General features: G+C 44.1%; 1 protein-coding gene across 8 annotated transcripts in view; it reads left to right on the top strand.

Annotated features, from left to right (window-relative positions):
- ADGRF1 (adhesion G protein-coupled receptor F1) overlaps window positions 1–26,179 on the top strand; it is a 48,224-nt gene that overhangs the window by 5,239 nt on the left and 16,806 nt on the right. For 2 of the 8 annotated variants that reach the window (XM_047797051.1, XM_047797055.1), the window contains exons 2-10: window positions 9,496–9,566; window positions 10,445–10,598; window positions 13,525–13,582; window positions 14,296–14,445; window positions 16,374–16,547; window positions 18,584–18,684; window positions 20,013–20,071; window positions 23,427–23,578; window positions 25,841–26,004. In XM_047797051.1, coding sequence (XP_047653007.1) covers window positions 10,479–10,598; window positions 13,525–13,582; window positions 14,296–14,445; window positions 16,374–16,547; window positions 18,584–18,684; window positions 20,013–20,071; window positions 23,427–23,578; window positions 25,841–26,004 — 978 coding nt within the window. In that variant the 5' untranslated portion in view covers window positions 9,496–9,566; window positions 10,445–10,478. Of the gene's footprint in view, window positions 1–9,495; window positions 9,567–10,444; window positions 10,599–13,524; window positions 13,583–14,295; window positions 14,678–16,373; window positions 16,548–18,583; window positions 18,685–20,012; window positions 20,072–23,426; window positions 23,579–25,840; window positions 26,005–26,179 lie in introns of those variants that run through there. The other 6 variants (XM_047797058.1, XM_047797059.1, XM_047797052.1 and 3 more) reach the window with 5 other exon arrangements.

The following is a 26,179-nucleotide window of genomic DNA, read 5'->3' as shown; positions in this document are numbered from 1 at the left end:
AAAGACAAAAGACAAAAAAAAAAAAAAGATATTGGGGCCAATGTGATGAAATAAGCATTTCTACGTCTAACCAGAGACTGTAAATGGGTACAAATTAGGGCGGCCATCTGGCTATGTCTATCAAAACTCAAAATGTAATAACCTGGAATTAAGAATGCACAAGAGCGTATATGTGTATATGACTGGGTCACTATGCTATACAGAAGAAATGGACAAACATTGTAAATCAACTATACTCTAATAAAAATAAAATAAAATAGGGGGTTCCTATTGTGGTCCAGCAGGTAATGATCCTGACTGGTGTCCATGAGGACATGGATTCTATCCCTGGCCTTGCTCAGTGGGTTAAGGATCCAGCATGGCCATGAGCCATGATGTAGGTTGCAGATGCAGCTTGGATCTGGCATTGCTGTGGCTGTGGCATAGGCCAGCAGCTACAGCTCTGATTCGATCCCTAGCCTGGGAACTTCCATGTGGTGCAGCCCTAAAAAGAAAAAAAAAAAAAGGATCAGTGGCGTCTCTGCAAGGCCAGGATGCAGGTTCAATCCCTGGCTCTTGGCACAATGGGTTAGATGATCTGGTCTGACCTTGCCTTGCCGCAGCTGTGGTGTAGGTCACAACTGTGGCTCAAATCTGATCCCTGGCCTGAGAACTGCATAGGTTGCAGAGTGGGGGAAACACACACACACACACACACACACACACACACACACACAAGAAAAAAGTTAATAAAAGGAACATTTGAGGCAGATTGTAGGAGTCCAAATAACAAACAACACAACATGTTTGTTTTTCATCTGCAGAGAATGTGAAGCCTGGAAGTTTTTTGAAAATGGATTGACATGATATTTGCAGGACAGGTGAAATGTCAGGCAATCAATTTTATTTCTAGAAAAATCATTTGGGAACGATGATTGAAAAACCTACTTTTGCTCAAGGAAATTGTGATGAAAATACTCTTTATATGCTTAGGGAAACTTAAAGAATAACCAAACTGTTTTTTGGTAGGTTCAAAACAAGGTTTGTAAGTGTTAGCATTGAGTTAAAGTCAGATATTGTTTTACTCATTTATTTATTTGTTTGTTTGTCTTCTGTGTTTTTAGAGCCACACCCACAGTATATGGAGGTTCCCAGGCTAAGGGTTGAATCAGAGCTACAGCTGCCGGTCTACACCACAGCCACAGCAACACAGGATCTGAGCAGCACCTGCGACCTACACCACAGCTTACGGCAATGCCAGATCCTTAACTCACTGAGCGAGGCCAGGGATTGAACCCACGTCCTCATGGATGCTAGTCGGGTTTGTTAACCACTGAGCCATGAAGGCAATTCCTTGTTTTACTCTTATTTAAAAATAGATCCTGCAAGAATAGCTTGTGACTTTTTTTTTTTTTTTGTCTCTTTAGGGCGGCACCAGTGGCATCTGGAGTTTCCCAGGCCAGGGGTCCAATCGGAGCTGTAGCTGCTGGCCTACACCACAGCCACAGCAACTCAGGATCCGAGCCGAGGCTGCAACCTATACCACAGCTCACGGCAACGCTGGATCCTTAACCCACTGAGCAAGGGCAGGGATGGAATACGCAACCTCATGCTTCCTAGTCGAATTTGTTTGCACTGTGCCACGACGGGGAACTCCTGACATCCTTAATTTTGCACGTGTGAAGACCCCACGAAGCCTCTTCCGTATGTTCTCTCCAGTAGGCTTGATGGGTTGTGTTTTCACCCTTGAAGAGCTGAGCTTCCTTCGACACTGGTTACACTCACATGTTTAGGAGGATCGTTCAGAAACCTACATTCTTTTTCCTGGACAAAGAGAACTTAATTGTCAGGAACTCCCCTGGGGATCAAATTAACAGTCATGATTTTATTAAAATCATGGTCCGAGCAAACAAAATAAACTGGGCCCATCGCCCAAGAGAAATATTGGGTTCTTTGGGGAGAGAAATTTATAGAAAGAGTTGAAAACTTCTTTTCATTGAGGATTTGGGTTTACCTTTCTCATTTTACACAAGTGTGAAACCAAAATCCTTCCCACTTAATCGAGTCACTACATAGAAAAGCATTTTGTGGATTAGAATTCTTCTTCCTTCTTGTGTTAACCCTCCCCTCCCTTGAGTGCTCTTCAGGTACTTTTGCAAGCGGGCCAAGAGGAAGCTCAAATTCTCTGGGTTATAGTGATTGGAAGTAAGCAACGTCACCTGGGGAAGATGGGCAATGATGCCCTGTGGATTCCAGGAAGGCTGCGACCCCATTGCTAAGCTGAAGTCTTGGTCGTCACAAAGGGCTTGGCACCTTCTCCGGAATGACACTTATCATCCTGTAAGAGCTTGGTCATAACTTCTGCTCTACAGAGCCGTGAGTGACAGGAGAACATCTCCAGTTACAGGGGGTGGAAAAGAGCCAAACCGTGAGGCTGGCTGTCAGGCTATTTACAACAGAATTGAGCTGGACTTGTCTGTGGGAAATGAACTCTACCGGGACACCTCAAGATGTATTGGGTGCCAAGCCAAGACCGACAAAGCATCTTGTATCTCTTCTAAGATACAAAGCAGAGATAGTTGAATGTAAAAAACCAGAATCAGAGTTCCCGTCATGGTGCAGCAGAAACGAATCCGACTAGGAACCATGAGGTCGAGGGTTCAATCCCTGACCTTGCTCAGTGGGTTAAGGATCCGTGAGCTGTGGCATCTTTTTATTTGCTGTAAGAATATAACCAGGCATGTCTATACAGTCCCTTGTGCAAAAAAAAAAAAAAATTTTATAAGCAACGCTGAACATCTAGATCTGTACATTTGCTCAATTAAAAAATTAGCAAAGGCTGAAAAGTTTCAGACGCGGCTCGGATCCCATGTTTCTGTGGCTGTGGCATAGTCCAGCAGCTGTAGCTCCAATTAGACCCCTAGCCTGGGAATCTCCATATGCCACAGGTGCAGCCCTAAAAGGACAAAAAGACTAAATAAATAAATAACCAGAATCTTTGGGAGGAGGGAGCAGACAGCTGTGCTAGGCTGACTGCACCAGCAATAGGAGAAAGGCTCTTGAGTTGAAGTTCCACTTCGAAGCAAAGCACACAGGGCTTCATAAAAATGCGTCTCAATTTTTGGATGACAAAAGAGGTTTACAATCTGGACTCTGAAGGGAGAGCAATCGAAGGAAACATCAGAGAGTTTAAATAGGGACCGTGTCACAGAGAGACCCCATCAACCCAGCAGTTGTTTTCAAAAGTGGGTCTAGGTCCATCCATGTTGCTGCAAATGGCATTATTTCACTCTTTTTTATGACTGAGTAGTATTCCATTGTGTATATATATACCACATCTTCCTAGAGATGGTCATACTAAGTGAAGTAAGTCAGACAGAGAAAGATAAATATCTTATGATATCACTTATATGCGGAATCTAAAAAAATGATAGAAATGCATTTATTTACGAAACAAAAACAGACTCACAGACTTTGAAAACAAACTTATGGTTACCAAAGGGCAGTGAGGGAGAGGGATAAATTAGGAAGTTTGGGATTAACATATATACACTACCATACTTAAAACAGATAACCAACAAGGACTTACTTATAATGCGGGGGAATCTCCTCCATATTCTGTGATAACCTACATGGGAAAAGAATCCGAAAAAGAATGGATATATATTATGTATAAGTAGTTCACTTTGCCGTACACCTAAAACTAATACAACATCATAAAGCAACTACACTCCAATAAAAAATAATTTTTTTTTCAAAAAAAAGTAGTACTTCTGATCACAGCATTTGGATCTTTTCCAGGTGGGTGGAGCTACAGTGCTAAACACCTTGCCTGCCTGTGTTGTGACCAGCCTGTGCCTGGAACGGTGCCTGGGATATATGAGGCTCTCACATAGTGATTGAACGAATTAGAGTTGAGCAGGGCTGGTAAAATGTCCAGGAAAGGGATGACTGAGCTGGGTCTTTCCTTCTGTCTCTTCCAGCCTCCTAACTCTAGAGTTCTTTAAAAACATACCACTCTTCTCAACCTGAGGACTTCATTCTTAGTTCTCATCTCAAAATCATTCAGGAATGATACTAATCAGTACAAGGAGGAAATGGGAATAGAGTCCAGTAAAAAATGTTATCCTGGAGTTCCCATCATGGCTCAGTGGTTAACGAATCTGATTAGCATCCATGAGGACACATGTTCGATCCCTGGCCTTGCTCAGTGGGTTAAGGATCTGGTGTGGCCGTGAGCTGTGGTGTAGGTTGCAGACGTGGCTCAGATCCTGTGTTGCTGTGGCTCTGGTGTAGGCTGGTAGCTGTAGCTCTGATTGGACCCTGGCCTGGGAACCTCCATATGCCATGGGTGCAGCCCTAAAACAAAAAAAAAATTTCATCCTTCCAGGATCAGATTTAATGGCTGGCAGACATTAATGAAAAGAACAACTAAATAAATAATATATAAATAGAAACTGGAAAATAAGCATATGATAATGGAATTTGAATGTGAATGGATCTGAGTGTGCCTTATTGTACAGCTTACATTAAAGAAGAGGTAATAGTCCAACAAGTTTTTTTGTTTGTTTGTTTTTGTTTTGTTTTGTTTGTTTGTTATGCTTTTTAGGGCCGAATTCACAGCAGATGGAGTTCCTGGGCTAGGGATCTAATCAGAGCTGTAGCCACCAGCATACACCTAAGCCACAGCAGTGTCAGATCCGAGCTGTGTCTGCGACCTACACCACAGCTCATGGCAATGCCGGATCCTTAACCCATTAAGCAAGGCCAGGGATCAAACCCAAAACCTCACAGATTCTAGTCAGATTCGTTTCCGCTGCACCACGATGGGAACTCTGGTTTTTGGGGTTTTTTTTGTTTTTGTTTTTAACTTTCACAAATTCTAGCAGATAAGGGACAAAGCCGAGGTTAGGGTCTAATTCATCTTGGTCTTTTTCCATTAAGTTTATCCAACATTAGCATATTCAAACATGCGAAAGTATAAAATACGTGTTTAAAACTTGACTGTGGACACATGTTTATAAAGACAGTCATTGAAATTTTGGAGTTCCTGGTAGCCTAGTGGGTTAAGGATTTGGCGTTGTCACTGCTGTGGCTTGGGTCCGATCCCTGGCCCAGGAACTTCTGCACGCCAAGGGCGTGGCTAAAAAAAAAGACGCCCGCTGAAATTTTAAATACCTTTGTTTTTCTTTTTATGGCCACACCTGGGGCATAGGGAAGTTCCCGGGCTAGGGGTCAAATCAGAGCTGCTGTTGGGACCTATGCCACAGCCATACCAACTTCGAATCTGAACCGCCTCGGTGACTTGTGCCGCAGCAACGCCCATCTTTAACTTACTGAGGGAGGCCAGGGATCAAACCCACATCCTTACAGAGACTATGTTGGGCCCTTAACCTGCTGAACCACAACGGGAACCTCTGAAATTTTAAATAACTTTAAATTACGGTCCTTCCAGAAGTAGCTTATGTAGCTTATAAAATTTACCAAACCACTAAGCATTTTTCTGGATATGAAACTCATTATCTTTTCTGTTTCCCCATCTATCTTTCTACCTGTCTTCTCTACCACATCTACCTCCTGAAACGAACACAGAGAAACTCTTCTTAAAGGACAAGGCCCAAGGATCCCCATACGAAGGCAGATCCCAAAGAAAATGTGACCAAAAACTTATAAAATTAGAATTAACATAAAACCAGGATTTTAGGATTTCCTGTCGTGGCTCAGCAGAAACGAACAAATCCAATTAGTATCCATGAGGACACAGGTTCGATCCCTGGCCTGGCTCAGTAGGTTAAGGATCCGGCATTGCCAGGAGCTGTGGTCTAGGTTGCAGACACGGCTTGGATCCCTCGTTGCTGTGGCTGTGGCGAAGGCCGGCAGCTGTAGCTCTGCTTCAACCCCCAGCCTGGGAACCTTCATGTGCCACAGGGGTGGGCCTAAAAAGACAAAAAAGAAAAAAAAAATAGGATTTTACAGATCCTCTGCCTGTTAACCAGTTCTCTTTGAATCATGCTTTCTTTCAGATCCTAGCTGGAGAAACTCTCTTTCTGTGTATGTGTGTGTGTGTGTGTGTGTGTGTGTTATGCATATGTGCACATGTGAGTCCAAGGCAGAGGCGAGGATGACAGCCCTACCGGGAATTTTATTTATAGGGCAAGAAACATAATCCCTTAAATACTGATGCCAGGAAAGTCTCCCAGAAGTTCAACTCTGCCTAAAATTACACCGTTGCCGTAAATTCTGGAGCATGTAGGTGAGGGCAGTTCCAATTAAGCACCACTGTTGATAAGAAGACAGCTGCTGACATACATAAATGATATTTGGATCCTAAATACATAACTGGAAGGTTGGGGAGACAATAGGCGGCTGTCTCCAGAGGCGTAGTAGCAAATTCTAATGATTGTTCTCTGAAACTGAAGGACAGGGATTATCAGAAATGAATTCACTTGAATGAATTCAAGGAAGCGAGGGGGCTTCCACCGTGGCCAAGCCTTCCCACGGATACCAGGGCCCACACAGCCTTAGATCAGGCACTCCTGGCCCTCAGAGGCACAGAGCCAGGTGTGATGCAAACACACACACACACACGCTTACTGTGATGACAACAGCTCCTGTTCTGTGGCAAGGACACATGGATTCTGAGATTGTTTAAATAATCAGGACCCCTCCCCCCCATCTTGGAAGGAAGTGCTGAAAATACTGTGGGGTTTGCTTCCAGCGAAGGCAAGTTTAAGTAGGGTTTAAGATCACAGCTCCCCCCTCCAAAAAAAAGATCACACCTTCCCCGAAACACACACATACACACACACACAGTATTTCTTGGCATCCCCATGCTGAGACTCTGCTTTGAGTCAGATAACTCAGTTACTGTAAAAATTGTTTTCACTATCTCAAAGCTGGGCTGCTTATCAACCTGGGAACATGGGAGCACTTTTTTTTCTTTTCTTTTCTTTACTTTTTTTTTTTTTCCTAGGGCCACACCTGGGGCATATGGAAGTTCCCAGGCTAGGGGGCAAATTGGAGCTGCAGCTGCCGGCCTACACCACAGCCACAGCAACACGAGATCCAAACTGCATCTGGGACCTATCACAACTCGTGGGAATGCCAGATCCTCAACCCACTAAGAGCAGGGATCCAACCAGCATCCTCATGAATGCTAGTCAGGTTCGTAACCCAGTAAGCCACAACAGAAACTCTTTTGTTTGATAAGTTAATTTGACTCAGAATTGAGGTCAAATTCTGACACAATCCAACAGTAACTATAAGAACTGGGGGTAAGATTTATGGCTAATATTAGTAGCTATCAATAGTTGAGGCTTGCCCCCTGCCAAGCATGACTCTGGGGACTCTATATGCAATTACTCATTCAATTCTCTGAAATTAGATACCACTTCCCCCATCTTCTAGGTGAGCCAACTGGGACATAGGAAGCCTAAGAAAATGTCAAAGGACCTCCAGTTGGTAAATGTCAAAACCAGGACCTGAATCCTGGGCCGTCCAACCACAGAGCCTGTTTTGACCTGGGCACCTCAAAATATCATTTTCCTGCCTTTGACTAGTCACATCCAGGATGTCCACTTAAATCCAAGTTTCGGAAAAAAACAACACCAATTCTGGGGAATGAATAGTGTCCCGAATAGTGTGTGGCCCATACTAACACTAAACAATTTTTCGTTATTTATCTGGAAGTCAGTCTTTTAACCCCTGAGGGAGCTGAAGGCATCAAGCAAGCAAAGAAAAAAAATCGATACGTTTGAGGTTGGGTCCCAAACCCCAAAGGAGAATCACAAATCACAGTATTAGCCCTAATGCGAACTCTTTTTTCCTCTCCCGGTACCAGTTTAGAATAACAGTTCTAAACACTGCCTGGATATCAGCCCACTTGGGATGTTTATTTATTTATTTATTTATTTAGTGTATGTACGTGTGTGTCTCTCTTTTTTTTTTTCTTTTTTTTTTGGCTGCACCCACAGCATATGGAGGTTCCCAGGCTAGGGGTCAAATTGGAGCTATACCTGCCGGCCTACACCACAGCCACAGCAATGCTGGATCCTTAACCCAGTGAGCGAGGCCATGGATTGAACCTGCATCCTTAGGGATGCTAGTCAGATTCGTTTCCTCTGAGCCTTGACGGGAACTCCGCTTGGGATGTTTTAATCATGCACATGGCTGGGCCTGGGCTGCCTGAGATTTAATAGGTTTGGGCTGGGATGGGGTTGTCTGTATTCTCAAATGAGCCCCGAAATATTTCCTTTCCTCCTTCCCCACCCCTTCTCCTTCTTTGTCATAGAAGATGGACTATGGACCAGTGACTGGAAAGCACTGGTCTGAAACCATGATAATGAGTTACTATTTCTAGCAAGTCCAAGGAGACAGCCCAGAATCCACCCTGGAGATTGGGAGGAAGAGATAAGGAGAGGATGATCCAGTTTCCTCTCAATGCCTGGGGCTCTGGCCCTGGCCTGCTGGCATTGGGTTGCAGCCTCAGGCTGCATGGAACAAAGGTTTTTTGGAAAGAGAGAGAGATGCAGAGAAAGAGCCAGGTGAGGACCAGGCCTCCCTTTTGGAACCAGGACCTGGCACAAGGGGGAGGGCAGGTCCCATCCATGTCCATGCAAACCCAGACAGTTAGGCTCTAGGAGCACCCGCACCACAGAGCACGGCCCTCGTGGTACCCAGGGATTCACATTACAAATTCCCTGGAAGGGGAGAAAAAGTGGGAAAGAGGCTTGGAGGGGCACAAGCTCCATCAGTGACGTGGCTCCCTCTAGGAGGGTCCTGGGAGATCCATCCAGCAGGTTGCGGCCGCTTATGAGGAAGGAGGGAGGGAGGAAGAAAAAAGGGAGAAAGGAAGGGAGGGAGAAAGGAAGGAAGGAAAAACAAGTAGAAAACATCCAACAGCAGAGGGAAAGAATTAAGTTCTGTTTCACGAAACTGTTCAGTTATTTTACATAAATAAAATTTTCATTATATGTGTATCTACATATATATATGTTTTATGTGTACATGTGTATGTTCTATGTATACATAGATACACCACACACACACATATATATATATATATATATATACACACACACACACATGCTTTATTATGTGTGTATCTCTATATAAAACTTGGGCTATAAAATTCTTTTCTTTCTATGGCATCAAAAACTTTTGAAAAGCACCACTCCAGAAACAAATAACTTTCAGAAAGCAGAAAGCACAGGCCAGAAGGAACAGATCTCAGAGCAGATAATCTTGGAGAAACTAGATCGAGGCGAATGATCTGGAGCCCAGGCTGCTGCCCAAAGCAGATTAGAGTCTTGACAGTCAGGAAGGGGTGGGGGGGCGGTGAGCAGGGAGAGGAGCAGTCCCTCAGGGGACAAGGCACATACAAAGGGGACCTGTCTCGTGGCTTATTTTTCCTGCTTCTCCAGAAAGCCCTAGAAAGTGTCCCCACTGACTCAGAGGCCACCTCTGTGGGAGTCGTGACTGTGTCTCTAATATCTTTTCTCTTTTCTTATGGATCAGAGAGCAGAGCTGCGGCAGCGCTGTTGGGATGGCCGGGTGCTTGTGAAGTTCACGTGCATCCAGGGAGCCAGGTAAGGGCCTGAGAGCCAACCCTGGGTTTCTGCGCTGCTGCCCGGGCACTTATTCCAGGGGATGGGTATCAAGTTTGGGAATCATAGCTTTTCGTCTTTTCCTATGGAGATGGAAAGGGAAAGGAAATTTTATGACCATGACTATGTGCTAAGTTTTGTCACAATTATCCTGAGATAACCATGACCTTGAGGACAATTTGTGGCTAATTTCCTTAACTATGAAGAAGGAAATTTGCTGGATTCTTTCATTATTGTTTTTATACTGAAACACTGGGATTCTGTCTTTATATTAATGGTTCTAGGGTCCTTGGTTATTTGAATGCTTATCTTTACGGACGAGAAAAGAAAACCTCAATGATATAAAGGGCTGAAGGTTAAATACAAATTTAAATCATGACTCAATAGTCTCTGTTGAGTCAAGAAGAGAATTTTGGAGATATTTTGTAGTAAGTTCATGGAGATGGAAATTCACTACTTCTTCAACGGGAGTGCAAGTGATGGTGTCACAGGTGGAAAAATAACCACACTTTCAGAGTTTCTGATGAGACCAGTAAAGTTTTACCCTTATGGGAATTTTATTTTATTTTATTTTTGCTTTTTAGGGCCACACCCGCAGCATGTGGAGGTTCCCAGGCTAGGGGTTGAATCAGAGCAGCAGCTGCTGGCCTGCACCACAGCCACAGCAACTCGGGATCTGAGCCACGTCTGCGACCTACACCACAGCTCACGGCAATGCCAGATCCTTAACCCACTGAGTGAGGACGGGGATCAAAGCTGCAACCTCATGGTTCCTTTTCGGATTCATTTCTGCCTCGCCATAAGGAGAACTCCATTGTGGGAATTTTTAAATTTTGGCTTGACCTGTTTTTGTGCCTCAGCCTCGCATGGGACATGCCTGTCCAGTCTTAGACTATGAATCCAGCTGCTTATGTTCCATCCAGGACCAGGAGGGGCCATCGGAAGATGAGAGTCCCCGTGCTCTTCCTCATCTCGTTTTTCACGGTCACTGAGGGCTCGGACAGCTTCCTGGGGGTGAGTTGGCTCATGTCCTATTTTCCTCTCTACCACCTCCCTGCTGTCCTCAGGCACCTTTAGCCTCCATCAATCTCTGGGCAACTGAAATGACATAATTTCATAGACCCGGATTCAGAAACGCTGGGCTCTTGTCTTAACATTACCGCTATTAGCTGTGTGACCTTGGATGAGTCATTTCATCCCTTGGGGCTTAGATAGCCTGACTGCAAACCCAGAATCATAGACTAAGTCATCTTGGAGATCTCTCTCTCTCTACTTTTTTTCTTTTCACTATCACACCTGCAGCATACAGAAGTTCCCAGGCTAGGGGTCGAATCAAAGCTGCAGTTGCTGGCCTACACCACAGTCACAGTAATACTAGATACGAGCCCCATCAGCACCAGCGATGCTGGTGGCAACGCTGGATACTTAACCCACTGAGTGAGGCCAGGGATCGAACCTGCACTCTCACAGACACTATGTGGGGTTTTCCCTGAACCATAATGGAAACTCCGATCTCTTCTCACTCAGCACATCCTCTCCTAGGTCTTCTCTGATGGAGAAAAGGCGTAGAGATCAACTCTAGCCATCCTTGACCTCTTCCCTACCCATACTCATTTTTTTTCAATAACCATTTTTTAAAAATTGGGGTATAGTTAATTTACAGTTTATGTTCCTTTCAGGTGTACAGCTAAGTGATTCAGTTATACATACGTATATATGTATATGTGTGTTCTTTTTCAGATTTTTTCTGCTATAGGTTATTACCAGACATTGCATATACTTCCCTGTGCTATACAGTAGGTCTTTGTTGTTTATCTGTTTTATATATATTAGTTGTATATGTTAATCCCAAACTCCTAATTTATCTCCTCCACCCCACCCCTCTGGTAACCATAAGTTTGTTTTCTATGTCTGTGAGTTCATTTCTGTTTTGTAAATTCATTTGTCTCATTTTTTTTTTTTTAGATTCCTTAGGTGTGTTATCATAGGATATGTGTCTTTCTCTGTCTGACTTACTTAATAAAATAATCTCTAGGTCCCTCCATGTTACTGCCAATGGTGTTATTTCATTCTTTTTATGGCTGAGTAATATTCCATTGGATACATATACCACATCTTCTTTTTCCACTCATCTGTCAACAGACATTTAGGTTTCTTCCATGTCTTAGCTGTTATGTAAATAGTGCTGCTATGAACATTGGGGTGCATGTATATTTTCAAATTACAGTGTTCTCCAGAAAGATGCCCAGGAGTGGGGTTATTGGATCATATGGCAACTCTATTTTTAGTTTTTTGGAGGAAACTCCATGCTCTTTTCCATAGTGGCTGCACCAATTTATATTCCCACCAACAGTGTAAGAAGGGCCCTTTTTCTTGACACTATACTTGCTTTCTCAGTGTCATACTTGCTTTCTTCTGGGGTCATGGTTTTAATGTTTTCTGCCTGCCCAGGAGTCCCAGATTTGTGTCTCTATCTCAGACCTGTCCCCTGTAGTTCACACTCACGTATCTACTATCTACTGATTTCTCCAGTTGGGTGCCCCAGAGGTCCCTCAACTTAATATGTGCGAATTTATTTTTATTTATTTCTTTGTCTTTTGTCTTTTTAGGGCCAAACCCATGGCATACGGAGATTCCCAGGCTAAGGGTCTAATTGGAGCTGTTGCTGCCGGCTTACGCCAGGGCCACAGCAATGCCAGATCCGAGCCGCATCTGTGACCTACACCATAGCTCACGGCAATGCCAGATCCTTAACCCACTGAGCGAGGCCAGGGATCGAACCCGTAACCTCATGGTTCCTAGTCAGATTTATCTCTGCTGTACCATGACGGGAACTCCAATATGTGCAAATTTAAACTCTCATTTTTTTTTTTTCTCACCAAATATGCTCCTCCTTTCACATGTCAGCAAATGGTATCACCACCTCTCCAGCTGCTTAGGCAAAACACTTATTATGCCTGACTCTTCTTATAATCCATGTCTAAGTCACTGGCTCTTTTTTTTTTTTCTGGCTTGTTTGGGGGCCTCACCCATGGTATGCGGAAGTTCCTGGGCCAGGGATCAAACTTGTGCTGCAGAAGGAACTAAGCCATAGCAGTGACAATGCCAGATCCTTAATCCATTGACCCACCAGGGAACACCTTTCTGGCTTTTTCTTTAAAATAGTTCCCTGGATTAAGGATCTGGTATGGCTGCAGCAGTGGCTGAGATGGTAACTTTGACTCAGGTTTGATCCCTGGCCCAGGAAGGTCCATGTTCTCCCAGGTGCAGCCAAAAGAATAAAATAAAATAAAATAAAATAAAATAAAATAAAATAAAATAAAATAAAATAAAACCAGAACCCAGGCCCTTGTCACCAGCTCCATGGTTCCCATCCTGATCCAACCTTCATTATCTCACGACAATCTTATTTCAATCACTTCTGAAATGCTCTTATTGCTTCTTATGCCCATTTATTCCCAATACAGCTGAAGGACTGAGCCGTCTGAAAAGTGGAGGGGAGTATGCCTTCCCTCTGTTCAGAACTCCCCAGCAGGCTCCATCCACTCAAGTAGACGCTAAGCCCTGATTCACAGCATGGATGCATCTACAGGACCTGCCTCCCTGGATACTCTCTGACGTCACTTCCTGTCCTCCTCCTCCTCCACTTAGCTTCACGGGCCTTCAGGTGCCAGACCTGTTCTTATCCCAGGCAGGGTCTTTGCATGGGCTCCTCTGCCTGGAAAGTTTCTTCTCAGGGATTCTCACTTCCCCACCTCCTTCAGGTTTGTGTTCAAAAGATGCCTCCGTGATGCTCTCTCTTTCCCCCTCCCCATTATCCCTGGCTTGGATTTTAGATCCATGATTTCAGCGTAATGGGAAATCCAATAAGGCCTTATGAAACACACGACAAACATGACAAACCTCACTATAATTCTTCTTTTTTTTTCCTTTTCAACAGACAGGTGATGGCATCAAAACAAAACAAGAACTCACTGTGAATAAGGGAAAGCTTCCAGGTAGGACTCCCCCCCAGAGTGTGGTCCAGAGAGCAAGGTTCACACCCCAGAGGTGCTTCCGATGGGTTGTTAAGATCTTTGACCTAGAGTTCCTGTCAGGGCTCAGCAGTTAACAAATCCGACTAGGAACTCTGAGGTTGCGGGTTCGATCCCTGGTCTTGCTCACTGGGTTAAGGCTGTGGCATTGCCGTGAGCTATGGTGTAGGTCGCAGACGCAGCTCGGATCTGGTGTTGCTGTGGCTGTGGCATAGGCTGGCGGCTACAGCTCCGATTAGACCTCTAGCCTGGGAACCGCCATATGCCATGGGTACAGCCCTAGAAAAGACAAACAAATAAATAAAATAAAAAATAAATAAATAAAATAAAAGATCTTTGACCTAAACACCTTAAGTCTATAAAAGGATAATAATAGTAATTCCAACTGGCGAAATATTTGTGAGGACTCAACAGTATAATAAAGGCAGAATGTCAGGAGAGGGATGGCCAGGCTGGGTCAGAGAGCTCGGAGCAGCTGGCTTGGCAGAAGAGAGAGGAGAGACGCATCTCAGGCACACGTGGAGGGTCTGAATGCTTTGCTCCGTAGGCTCATTTATAGGTGGACTTAAATATCGAGCAGAGCAGCAGCCTGGACCCCGGGACTGTGGTCCAGGCTGTGCATTATCTCCCTCAGAGCCTGCGAAGTGAGGTCCTTGATTCCCTCTCTCTCTCTCTAGGCCCAAACCAGGAATATGAGCTGCTGCTTCAGGTGGCCTACCGCAATTCCAAGGAGAAAAGAGACGTGAAGAACTTCCTGAAGCTTCTGGAGGCTTCACCCTTGTGGTTCTCTGGGTCAATGAGGATTCTCAGAGCAAAGGCCACCACGTGTCAGTCAGTCTCTGGGGACCGGGAGTGGAGATGGGGAAGGCGGTGTTTGAGTCAGGGGAGGTTAGGTTAAGCTATGGACTCCCTCATCCGCACAATATCTGTGGCTTGAAAGAATAAATGCTTTGGAGCCCCTCTGTGGTACAACAGAGGCATTTCTGGAGCACTGGAACGCAGGTTCGATCCTCATCCCGGCACAGTGGGTTAAAGATCCGGCTTTGCTGCAGCTTCAGGGTAGGTATCAACTGAAGATCAGATCTGATCCCTGGCCTGGGACCTCCATGTGCCACAGGGTAGCCAAAAAAGAAATGAAAAAACAAACAAACAAAAACAGAAGAAGAAACGCTTTCGAAAAGCACTTGCCAACAGCGCTAATGACCACAACAGTGGGGTTAGGAGAAGTTTTAAGTGTTTGATCTAAAGCAAAAGTTCTCAGAGTGTGGCGCCCTGCCCATAGTAGCTGCAGCATCAAGAACCTTAAAAGAGGAGTTCCCGTCGTGGCGAAGCAGAAATTAAGCCGACTAGGAACCATGAGGTTGCAGGTTCGATCCCTGGCCCCACTCAGTGGGCTAAGGATCTGGAATTGCTGTGAGCTGTGGTGTAGGCCAGTAGCTACAGCTCCAACTTGACACCTAGCCTGGGAACCTCCATATGCCACAGGTGTAGCCCTCAAAAGACAAAAGACCAAAAAAAAAAAAAAAAGCTTAAAAGAAATGCATATCCCTGGCTCCATCCCAGACTTACTGAATCATAAATTTTGGGATGAGATTTCCCCTTCTCCCCAGAAGGTTCTGACGCATGATAAAGCTTGAGAACCATTTTACTATACACCATTGTGCATATTTTCATATCAGTATCTGGTGACTTTGCCCCATTTTTTTTTTTTTTCCTATGAAAAAAGAAAAATTTTTCAGTGGGGGTTTTAGGTCAAATAGAAGGAAATGAGCATACGGGACTAGCTAATGACATTTTTCATTGTGACTCCTAAAAAAGGGTCTCTCTTGAGGTTCCTGTTGTGGTTCAATGACTTAAGGACCCAACTTTGTCTCAGTGAGGATACAGGTTTGATCCCTGGCCTCATTCAATGGGTTAATGATCTGGCATTGCCATGAGCTTTGGTGTAGTTTGCAGATGAGGCTCAGATCCCACGTTGCTGTGGCTGTGGTGTAGGCCTCAGAGGCAACTCTGATTCAACCTCAAGCCAGGGAATTTCCATATGCTGCAGGTGAGTCTGTAAAAACAAGCAAACAAACAAACAAACAAAAAGATCTCTCTGCCTTTGCCATATTGCTAACAGGGCCCATGTCTGGTGATGCTGGGTGAATGGGAGCCTCTGATAAGACAGTGGACAAATATTCTCTAGAACCCTTTAAATAACTCAGGGGTTAATGTCCTTTCTTCTGCTTCTATCTCCATTCTCTATCTACCGGACATACATCTTTCGTTTGGATGCTGGCCCCCAGCCATTCGATTTTTTTTTTTTTTTTAAGACTGCCCCAGTGGCATATGGAGGTTCCCAAGTTGAGGGTCTAATCAGAGCTGCCGCTGCCAGTCTTACGCCACAGCAATTTGGGATCCGAGCCAAATCTGCAACCTACACCACAGCTCACAGCAACGCTGGATCCTTAACCCACTGAGCAAGGCCAAGGATCGAACCTGCTTCCTCATGAATGCTAGTCGGGTTTGTAACCCACTGAGCCACACCGGGAACTCCTTATTTTTATGTTTGCTGGGTTTCTGATTCCAACCTCCATATCTCCTAAGCAGGACATTTCTTTAACCTCAAACACACTTACTTCCATCTTGGTTTCATCCTTCTCGCTTTTGGCGAGAGAGATGCTTGCAGCCTTCGGATCAGGTTCTATGTCAGAGCCAAAGATGAGGACTCAGCCACAGCCAATTTATTGACCAAGCTCTGTTTTTTGCGCAGACTGTGCCAACCAGAACGGGGTCCTGCGCTGTGCCTGTGAAGACGGCTACGTCTGGTTTCCTCCCTCGTGCCTCGACCCCCAGAACTGCCACCTTCAGGGTGCAGGATCGCTCCAAAGCTGTGACTGTCAACTCAACAACCTCACCCACAGTGTCAATTTCTGCGAGAGAACAAGTAAGCGCGGAAGGATACCAAGAGCAGGTTCTAGGCGGAGGCATAGGTGACAGAGGGACCTCTCCGTCTGCGTCCCGGTGTTTCTGTTTGCCTCCCAGAGGAGAGCTGGTGTTTCCAGGGAGAGCAAAGGGCAGTGATCCCTGCTAGGCTTGGCTGGACACGTGACAGCTTCATAAATGCAGAGGATTGAGAAATACAGGTTGATGTTGGAGCTCAGTTCAACCAAGAGGTACACCGGCTCACCTCTATAATTCTACGGTTCTTTTGAAATTTAGGAAGATTCCCTGAAATTCCAAGTAGGGAGAGAGCTTGTATACATAACATCATTTTTCTTTTTAGGGCCACACCCAGGGCAGATGAAGGTTCCCAGGCTAGGGGTCGAATTGGAGCTTCAGCCGCCAGCCTACACCACAGCCACAGCAACACGGGATCTGAGCCACATCTGCGATCTACACTACAGCTCAGGGCAACGCCAGATCCTTAACCCATTGAGTGAGGCGAGGGATTGAACCCGCATCCTCATGGATACTAGTCGGGTTTCTTAACCGCGAAGCCACAACGGGAACTCCCGTCCTGTAAATAACGTTTTTCTTCCCACTTTCTTTTCACCTCTTTGGTCATCTTCAATTTCCAGAAAATAAAAGTTTGGAGCTGTGAAAACAGGGAGGGTTACCTAGTGATCATATCGAAAGAAATGCGCTAAGACACAGCCACAGCAACGCAGGATCCAAGACATGACTGCAACCTACCCACACAACTCACAGCAACACCAGATCCTTAATCCACTGAATGAGGCCAGGGATCGAACTCAAATCCTCATGGATACTAGTTGGGTTCCTTACTGCTGAGCCATGACCGGAACTCTCAACAATTAGTGATTTTTCTTTTCTTTCCTTTTTTTGTTTTTGTTTTGTTGTTGTTGTTGTTGTTTTTATTTTTTATTTTTTATTTTATTTTCCCACTGTACAGCAAGGGGGTCAGGTTATCCTTATATGTATACATTACATTTTCCCCCCCACCCTTTGTTCTGTTGCAACATGAGTATCTAGACATAGTTCTCAATGCTACTCAGCAGGATCTCCTTGTAAATCTATTCTAAGTTGTGTCTGATAACCCCAAGCTCCCGATCCCTCCCATCAGGCAGCCACAAGTCTGTTTTCCAAGTCCATGATTTTCTTTTGTTTTTGTTTGTTTTTTAGGGCCACACCAGTGGCATACGGAAGTTCCCAGGCTAGGGGTTGAACTGGAGACATGGCTGCTGGCCTGCACCACAGCCCCAGCAATATAGGATCCGAGCCATGTCTGCAACCTAGACTATAGCAACACTGGATCCACTACCCACTGATCGAGGCCAGGGATCAAACCCAAGACCTCGTGGATACCAGTCGGATTCATTTCTGCTGTGCCACATCAGGAATTCCCGGTAGCGACCTTAAAAATATATTTTTTAATAGGGACAATGTTTAACCTTAGTGCCTAGATTGGGATATTTCCTTGCTTAGTGACTGCCTTTTATAATCACATGCGAGGGGCCACTCATTTACCTGCTTATAAGGCCATCTTGATTGCCGGCACATTCCCATGATATTCCAAATCCACAATAGAAACTGTGGTTTTATGTATGCTTCCTGTATTACTTCAGGTGAACATTCACCATAAAAGGAAATCAAAGTTCTGCAATCAAAGAGATGGGCTGAAATAGGAGTTCCCACCATAGCGCAGCAGAAACAAATCTGACTAGTATCCATGAGGACACAGGTTCGATCCCTGGCCTCGCTCTGTGGGTTAAGGATCCGGTGTTGCCATGAGCTGTGGTGTAGGTCGCAGATGGGGCTCGGATCTGGCATTGCTGTGGCTGCAGCTGTAGTTCCGATTAGACCCCTAGCCTGGGAACTTCCACATGCCACGGGTGCGGCCCTAAAAAAAGACGGGGAAAAAAAAAAGAGATGGGCTGAATTAGACTTTTGTAATTTTATTCTATAATATAATCAAGTGAGTTATCTTTATCTCTGTAAATTTCTTTTTATTTTCTGTAGAGATTTGGGGCACTTTCAAAATTCAGGAAAGATTTGCAAAAGACCTTTTGGATTCATCTTCGGCTCTATATGCCAAATATACCACTGGAATTGAAATTCAAGTAAGTATCTTTGACTTATTGCATAAGAAATCTTTGGCTAAATATAAGTTCCCAATTCAACATACGTATTTAACACATATTCTTAGTTATTCATTTTCAATGAGTTACTACACGACAGTTGACCATTCTGCACAAGTGATGTACTCTGAACATTTTCTTTCAAGGAGTGTTAAATAATTGACTTCTTTCCCTTTCTTTGGTGTTCAGTTTTGTTCATTTGTTAGCACAATGTGGTATGAAACTTTCTTGATTGCTTTGTTTTTCCTTTGTCCAAAGTTTTCACGAGCTAAGCTCAGTTGTCAACTTTTTGGATTTTTTTTTTCCCTAAAGAAGCCTATTTTGTTATAGGCTACAAAGAGTTACTGAGGGAAATTTTGGACTTAATGAAGCCACATAAAACTACCTGTGCCCAGGATGGTGGTTCAGATGTGCTTCTAACAAAGACATGCGCAGACACTTTGCAGGCAGAGTCCATTTAAGTATCTGTTGAAATCAATGGCTTATTTTGAGGAAGGAAAACTTAGATTTGGGGTGAATTAATTAATTAATTTATTTATTGTCTTTTGAGGGCTGCACCTAAGGCATATGGAAGTTCTCGGGCTAGGGGTCAAATTGGACCTGCAGCTGCCAGCCTACACCACAGCTACAGCAACGCAGGATCTGAGCCGAGTCTGTGACCTACACCACAGCTCATGGCAACACCAGATCCTTAACCCACTGAGCAAGGCCAGGTTTTGAACCCGCATCCTCATGGTTGCTAGTCAGGTTCATTAACCACTGAGCCACAATGGGAACTCCTTGAGTGAATTTGTTATCTTACCTGGCACCTAATTCACCTTCTAGTCCAAGGAACTGGTTCTACACTCTTTATTAGCAACCTCGAAAACAAATTATACATGTTTGTGCATGCATGCATGTATATCTGCTGCTGTTATTTTAGTTGTATTTCTTTTTTAAAAATTTGTATTGAATTATAGTTGATTTACAGTGTTGTGTTAATTTCTGCGATATAGCAGTGATTCATATATATATATATATATATATATATATATATGTATTCTTTTTTCATATTCTTTTCCATTATTGTTTATCACAGGATATTGAATATAGCTCCCTGTGCTATAGAGCAAAACATTGTTGTTTATCCAGTCTCTATATAATAGTTTGTTAATTGTATTTCTGTAACACGCCACTACTTCCCACCATAGCTCTTTCCTTTGGTCAGCGCTTCCATTGGCTGGTCTATTGTCTATGTCCATTTTTTGTAAAAATGTCTTTCTTGTGTGGGGACAAAGATCAACATATTGTCCTTTGCTCTCTTTGTAAAGCTTAAGAAATCCTTCAAAGGAATCCCAGGTTTCGAATCAGTTCGAGTCACTCAATTTCGGTAAGTAACACAATGGCCTTCAAAGGGGCATCCTTGGAATCGTGTACCATTCCTGCAGGATGCCTCTTGCTGTTCCCAAGTAACCTTGATAGAAAATAGGTCACAGAATTGGTCTTTGAGATAGGATTCTTATAAAAACTGGATAAAAGTCTGTGATGCTTTAGTAAGTCTGAAGAGGGAGTTCCCATTGTGGCTCACCAGTAACAAACCCAACTAGTATCCATGAGGATGCGGGTTTGATCCCTGGCCTCGCTCAGTGAGTTAAGGCTGTGGTGTTGCCGTGAGCTGTGGCACAGGCTCAGATCCCGCTTTGCTGTGGCTGTGGTGTAGCTGGCAGCTGCAGCTCCAATCTGACCCCTAGCCTGGGAATTTCCATATGCCTCAGGTGCAGCCCTTAAAAAAAAAAAAAAAAAAGTCTGGAGAGGATAAGTCTATATTCTCATTGAAATGCATTTGGGGACATAAATGTTGAATGGCATTCTCAAAGCTATGTATCAGAGACTAGAATTAGAAACACACAAAACAGGGCTGAGCTTGGAAGGAAGGTTGGTGTGTGTGTGTGTGTGGGAAGGGGTGAGGGGTGGGAAGGAGGGTTGTAGGTTATGGAAGGATGGGTTTTTTTCCTTCTATGAATGCAGGGGTATGATGTTGTATAACCAGGGGCCAGAAGGAGAGCCTTGGGTAAAATATTATATTGGGGTTAATATCATGTATGCACCATAGTTCAAAACCCATGAATCACTGTCTACAGCAAACAAAGAGATATTTGGTAAATTATCCTTTTGTTTATGCTTCAATTCAAAAATTATTTGGTCAGCTACCCATGTGTGCATTGATTACCAACTATTTACAGTCTGCTCGGTAGAGGAAGTGACTTAGAGGTCAGAGAACGTAACTTCTTACATGTTTTTTCACAGCTAGTTTAAAGAACAGCTATCAGAAATTTTCAATAGCATTTGCTATAAATACACTGTCCTGGTCATTATACTTTAAGCCTTCTCATGTATTTATATAAACATTCATGTGTATAATTTTCTTTAAAGTTCCATGCTAGGGAAAGCACTGCTTCTATTTTCTTAGAGCAAGGTCTGTATAATTAATAAACTTCTGTTTTTGACTTTGCTGTCATTGAACTCATAGACAAAATGGAAACTCAATCACAAGTTTTTATTCAATATTCACATTTTTTTTCCTTGGTTTTCTGTTTATATCTCTAATTTCTATTCCATTATATATATCTTACAAACTGTCTCCAAAAATTTGTAGATAAAACAGCAAAAGTAAGCCTAAGTCTAAAAATATAAATATTTAAATTTTACTCTTTACATACATAATGTACAGTAAATCTTAATCTCTGTCTCTGGAGTTGCCACTGTGGTACAGCGGAAATGAGCCATGAGTTCGATCCCCGGCCTTGCTCAGTGGGTTAAGGATCTGGCGTTGCTGTGAGCTGTGGTGTAGGTTGCAGATGCGGCTCAGATCTGGCGTTGCTGTGACTATGGCATAGGCTGGCGGCTACAGCACCAATTAGACCCTGAGCCTGGGAACCTCCATGTGCCTCGGGTGCAGCTTAAGGAAAAAAAAAAAAAAAAAAGGCAGACCATTTCCATTATCCTCAAAGTTCCCTATGCTCCTTTCCAACCAATCTCCTAGCCCATTCCTTCCTACCCCTCTACCAGAAATAACCATTGGCTTTATTTCTATCACCCTATGTTAGTTTTGCTCATCCTAGAATTTCATGATCGTCTGATACCCAGGGTTTTTTTTTGTGTGTGCTGGCTTTGTTTGCTTAGCATAAGGCCTTTGTGACTCATCTTTGTTTTCTTTTCTTTTCTTTTTTTTTTTTTTTTTTTTTTGTCTTTTGCCCATTTCTTGGGCCGCTTCCACAGCATATGGTTCCCAGGCTAGGGGTCGAATTGGAGCTGTAGCCACCGGCATCTGCCACAGCCATAGCAACGCAGGATCCGAGCCGCGTCTGCGACCTACACCACAGCTCACGGCAACGCAGGATCGTTAGTTAACCCACTGAGCAAGGGCAGGGATCGAACCTGCAACCTCATGGTTCCTAGTCGGATTCGTTAACCACTGCGCCACGACGGGAACTCCTCATCTTTGTTTTTCTGAGTATCAGTGGTTCCCTCCATTGCATTACCCAGTAATAGTCCATCATGTGAATACACTCCAGTTTGGTTTTCAGTTCCTTGGGGGTTGTTCTTGACTAGTTTCTTTCTCCCACACCTGAAATCTTCGCCATTAGCACGTCCTCTGGCTTCTATCCTTTAATATAACCTGAATCTAACCAGTTGACCTCTCCCCACCTGCATGGCTGCCCAACCAGTTCAAGACACCACCCCCTCTATCTTAACTAGCATTCCTGTTTCCTTGCTTTCTCCCTTCACCCGTTTTCCACAAGGCCACCAGAGGGATGATCTTAAAAAATAAATGGGACCATACCTTTTAATAAAGAATAAAACTTTTTAGTAAAAAAATGAAATTGAAACGCTCAGGTCCTGTTCCATCAGGCTCTTGGGTTTGTCATAGGAGATGTCATCTCCTATTCATCTCTACCTGCTCATGGAGTTTTAGTCATGTTGTCTGACTTGACGTCTGTCAGATTCACAGCATTTTCTTGCCAGAGGCTCTTCTCAGATGCTGGCAATGCTATAGCAGTGTTTTTTGTATCACTGGCTATTTCTTCTCATCTTTGGGTCTGAGCTTCAAAGACCTTCTGCACAGAGAGAAGGCTTTCCTGACCACTTTTTATTTTCTTCTATTTTATTTTTATTTTATGTTATTTTTTGGCCATGCCTGGGCCAAATCCTTTACCTGCTGAGCCACCCAGGGAAGGGAGCCCTGTAGTTCCTGTCCTGGCTCAACAGATTAAGAACCTGACATAGTGTTCGTGAGTGGGTTTGATCCCCGGCCTCATCAGTGGGTTAAGGATCTGGTGTTGCTGCAAGCTGCAGTGTAGGTCACAGACGCAGCTTGGATTCAGTGTTGCTGTGGCTGTGGCATAGGCCTCAGCTGCAGCTCTGATTCAACTCATAACCCAGAAACTTCCATATGCCACCAGTGCGGCTGTAAAAAGAGGAAAAAAATAAAATTAAAAAAGTGGGCCTCACTTTTACTTGTTATTCTTATCAGTAAGTGTCTGCAGTGACACTTAACAAAATTTGTAACTATTTGTAACTTGTTTCTTATTTGCCTCGCCTTCTCCACTAGCACTTAAGCTCCATGAAGGAAAGACCAAACCTGTTTGATCTATTCCTGTGAACCCAATGCTGTGACCACACAGAGTAAGCCCTGCATGATTGAATGAATGAATCTCATTTTTCTTTCCACGTCATCTCTGTAGAGATGGAAGCATCATTGCTGGGTATGAAGTTATTGGATCCAGCAGCACAACTGAGCTGCTGTCAGGCATTGAACAGGTGGCTGAGAAGGTGAAGGCCAGCCTTCGCGAGCTGTTCCCTCTAGAGGATGACTCTTTCAGAGTGTTTGGAAAAGGTAAATCTGGCTTCCAATCCTCTGGAGGGAAGCAGGTTAGGGGCATCTAATTAGTCGATCGCATATTGGAGGTGTTCCTGAAATAGAATTGTTCTAAGACTGACTTTTAGTGGAAAGAAGCAGTTGTTCCCCGGTCCACCGTGATGAAACTCAGTTTCAGCTATTTCAGACCTTGCTAATCAGTGACTGGATCTCCAACTCTTGGCGTAAACATCACACAAGACTGATTTTACTGCAGGCTGTGATGCAAATGCTTCAACTGTAGTTTACTGATCTACATGTTAAAAGAGCCCTGAGGCTGAAAATGTTCCTAAATCATAATCCAAGGGACCAAGGAAAGAAGACATTTTTCCCATTTAAAAAAATTTTTTTTAATTAATTTATTTTTTTGGCTCCCCGGCATATGGAGTTCCTGGGCCAAGGATCAGATCCAAGCCACAGTGTCAACCTATGCCACAGCTGCCACAATGCCAGATCCTTAACCCACTGTGCCAGGCCTGGAATCAAACCTGCATCCCAGTGCTCCAGAGACACCTAGGATCCCATTGCACCACAGAAGGAACTCCTTTTCCAGGTCTTTTATGTATACCCAGACACACAAACACACACAGATACACACAAACACTCCCACCCCCACTTCTCTTCTTCAGATTAAAAAAAGCAATTCTTTTTTTTTTTTTTTTGGCTTTTTACAGCCTCACTTGCAGCATATGGAGATTCCCAGGCTAGGAGTCCAATCAGAGCTATAGCTGCCAGCCTATGCCACAGCTACAGCAATGCCAGATCTGAGCCCATGTCTGTGACTTACACCACAGCTCATGGCATTGCCGGATCCTTAACCCACTGAGCGAGGCCAGGGATCAAACCCACAACCTTATGGTTCCTAGTTGGATTCACTTCCCCTGTGCCACAATGGGAACTCCTAAGAAAAGTAATTCTTTACATTTAATTTAAACCTCTCTTACCAAGATCTGTGCCACTTTCAACATATATTCAATAAGTATTTACCACATGCCTAAAATGTTTAGGAATTTCAGACAGCAGCGAACAAGGATGTGGGTAAAATCTCTGGCCTGACTCACTGTGTTAAGGATCCAGCATTGCCATAAGCTGCAGCATAGGCTGCAGATGTGGCTCAAATCCAATGTTACTGTGGCTGTGGTATTGGCTGGCAGCTGCAGCTCTGATTCAACCTCTAGCCCAGGAATTTCTATATGCCACAGGTACAGCCATTAAAAAAAAAAAAAAGACACAGCCATGGGGAAAAGAAACAAAAAATCATAGCCCTTAAGACTTCCTCCTCCCAGTCCCCATCATGTTAAGAATATATTTTTAGGGCTAGCAGCAAGAGGAGCTAAGGGCTGGTCACGATCTGAGAATCCTTTAAAGGGGTACAAAGCAGGACATGTGACTCATAGCCAAATGGCAATGGCTATCTTTCAATCACATCATACCTGCTTTGTCCCATGGTGTCTTGAAGATTTTCTGGTTTGCTAGCTTTCCCTTAAAGACTGAAACTATTTCCTGGGAGTGACTACACCCTGTCTTATTTTCACCTAATACTTATTAGTGGTTGGCCCATTAAAAGTGAGATTGCTGGGCGTTCTCCTGGGGTGCAGGAGGTTAAGGATCCAGCATCTAGGAGTTCCCTTTGTGGCTGAGCAGGTTATGAACCTGACTAGTATCCATGAGGACGCAAGTTCAATCCCTGCCCTTGCTCAGTGGGTTAAGGTTCCGGCATTGCCATGAGTTGCAGAGTAGGTCGCAGACATGGCTCAGAAACCAAGTTGCTGTGGCTGTGGCACAGGCTGGCATCTGCCACTCTCATTTGACCCCTCGCCTGGGAACTTCCATATGCCGCATGTGTGGCCCTAAAAAGCAAAAAAAGAAAAAGTGATCCAGTGGTTAAGGTCACTTCTGTGGCTTGGATTCTATCCCTGGCCCCAGGAACTTCCATATGCCACAGGTACGGACAAAAAAAAAAAAAAAAGAAGAGAGATTGTTGGCATAAATCAGACATCTGGAGAGAGAGGAACCCGCCTCAGGAGGGTAGAACATCAGGAAAGAGGAAAAGGAACTAAAAGGATGAAGCTGAGCATCACAGACAAATTTCTCCTGCTCCTGAATTTTGCCTGGCTTTTGTCTCCACGGCTTCTTTAGCACTGTTTTTTTAATACAACTTTTAAAGCACTGCTGTATAGTTTATAGAGAGGGTCAAGATATTCAGAGACATTTTTCTTCTTTGTTTCCATTCTTTTCCAGCCCAGTGTAACAACATGGTCTTTGGATTTGGGGCTAAGAATGATGAGTACACTCTTCCCTGTAGCCGCGGCTACACCGGGAACATCACGGCCAAATGCCAGCCCTCTGGGTGGCACATTCTCAGGGAGATGTGTGTCCTCTCTCAGCTGGAAGAGCTGAAGAAGTTAAAAAAGCATTTGCACCTTGCAGACTTGCCCTGGTTTTGTGTTTCACAGTGGGTGTCTCCCAGTGAGCACGGCTAGAGGTAGAGGATAAAATATATTCATTTGTCTCATTGGTCAGAAGTCGAGGGTGACATCAGACCCTGGGGACCCCAGACAGTGTGACATGAGTAGTGAG

The sequence above is a fragment of the Phacochoerus africanus genome, chromosome 9 (genome assembly GCF_016906955.1).
Source record: "Phacochoerus africanus isolate WHEZ1 chromosome 9, ROS_Pafr_v1, whole genome shotgun sequence".
NCBI lineage: Eukaryota > Metazoa > Chordata > Mammalia > Artiodactyla > Suidae > Phacochoerus > Phacochoerus africanus.
This window is presented reverse-complemented; position numbering and strand designations above follow the sequence as displayed.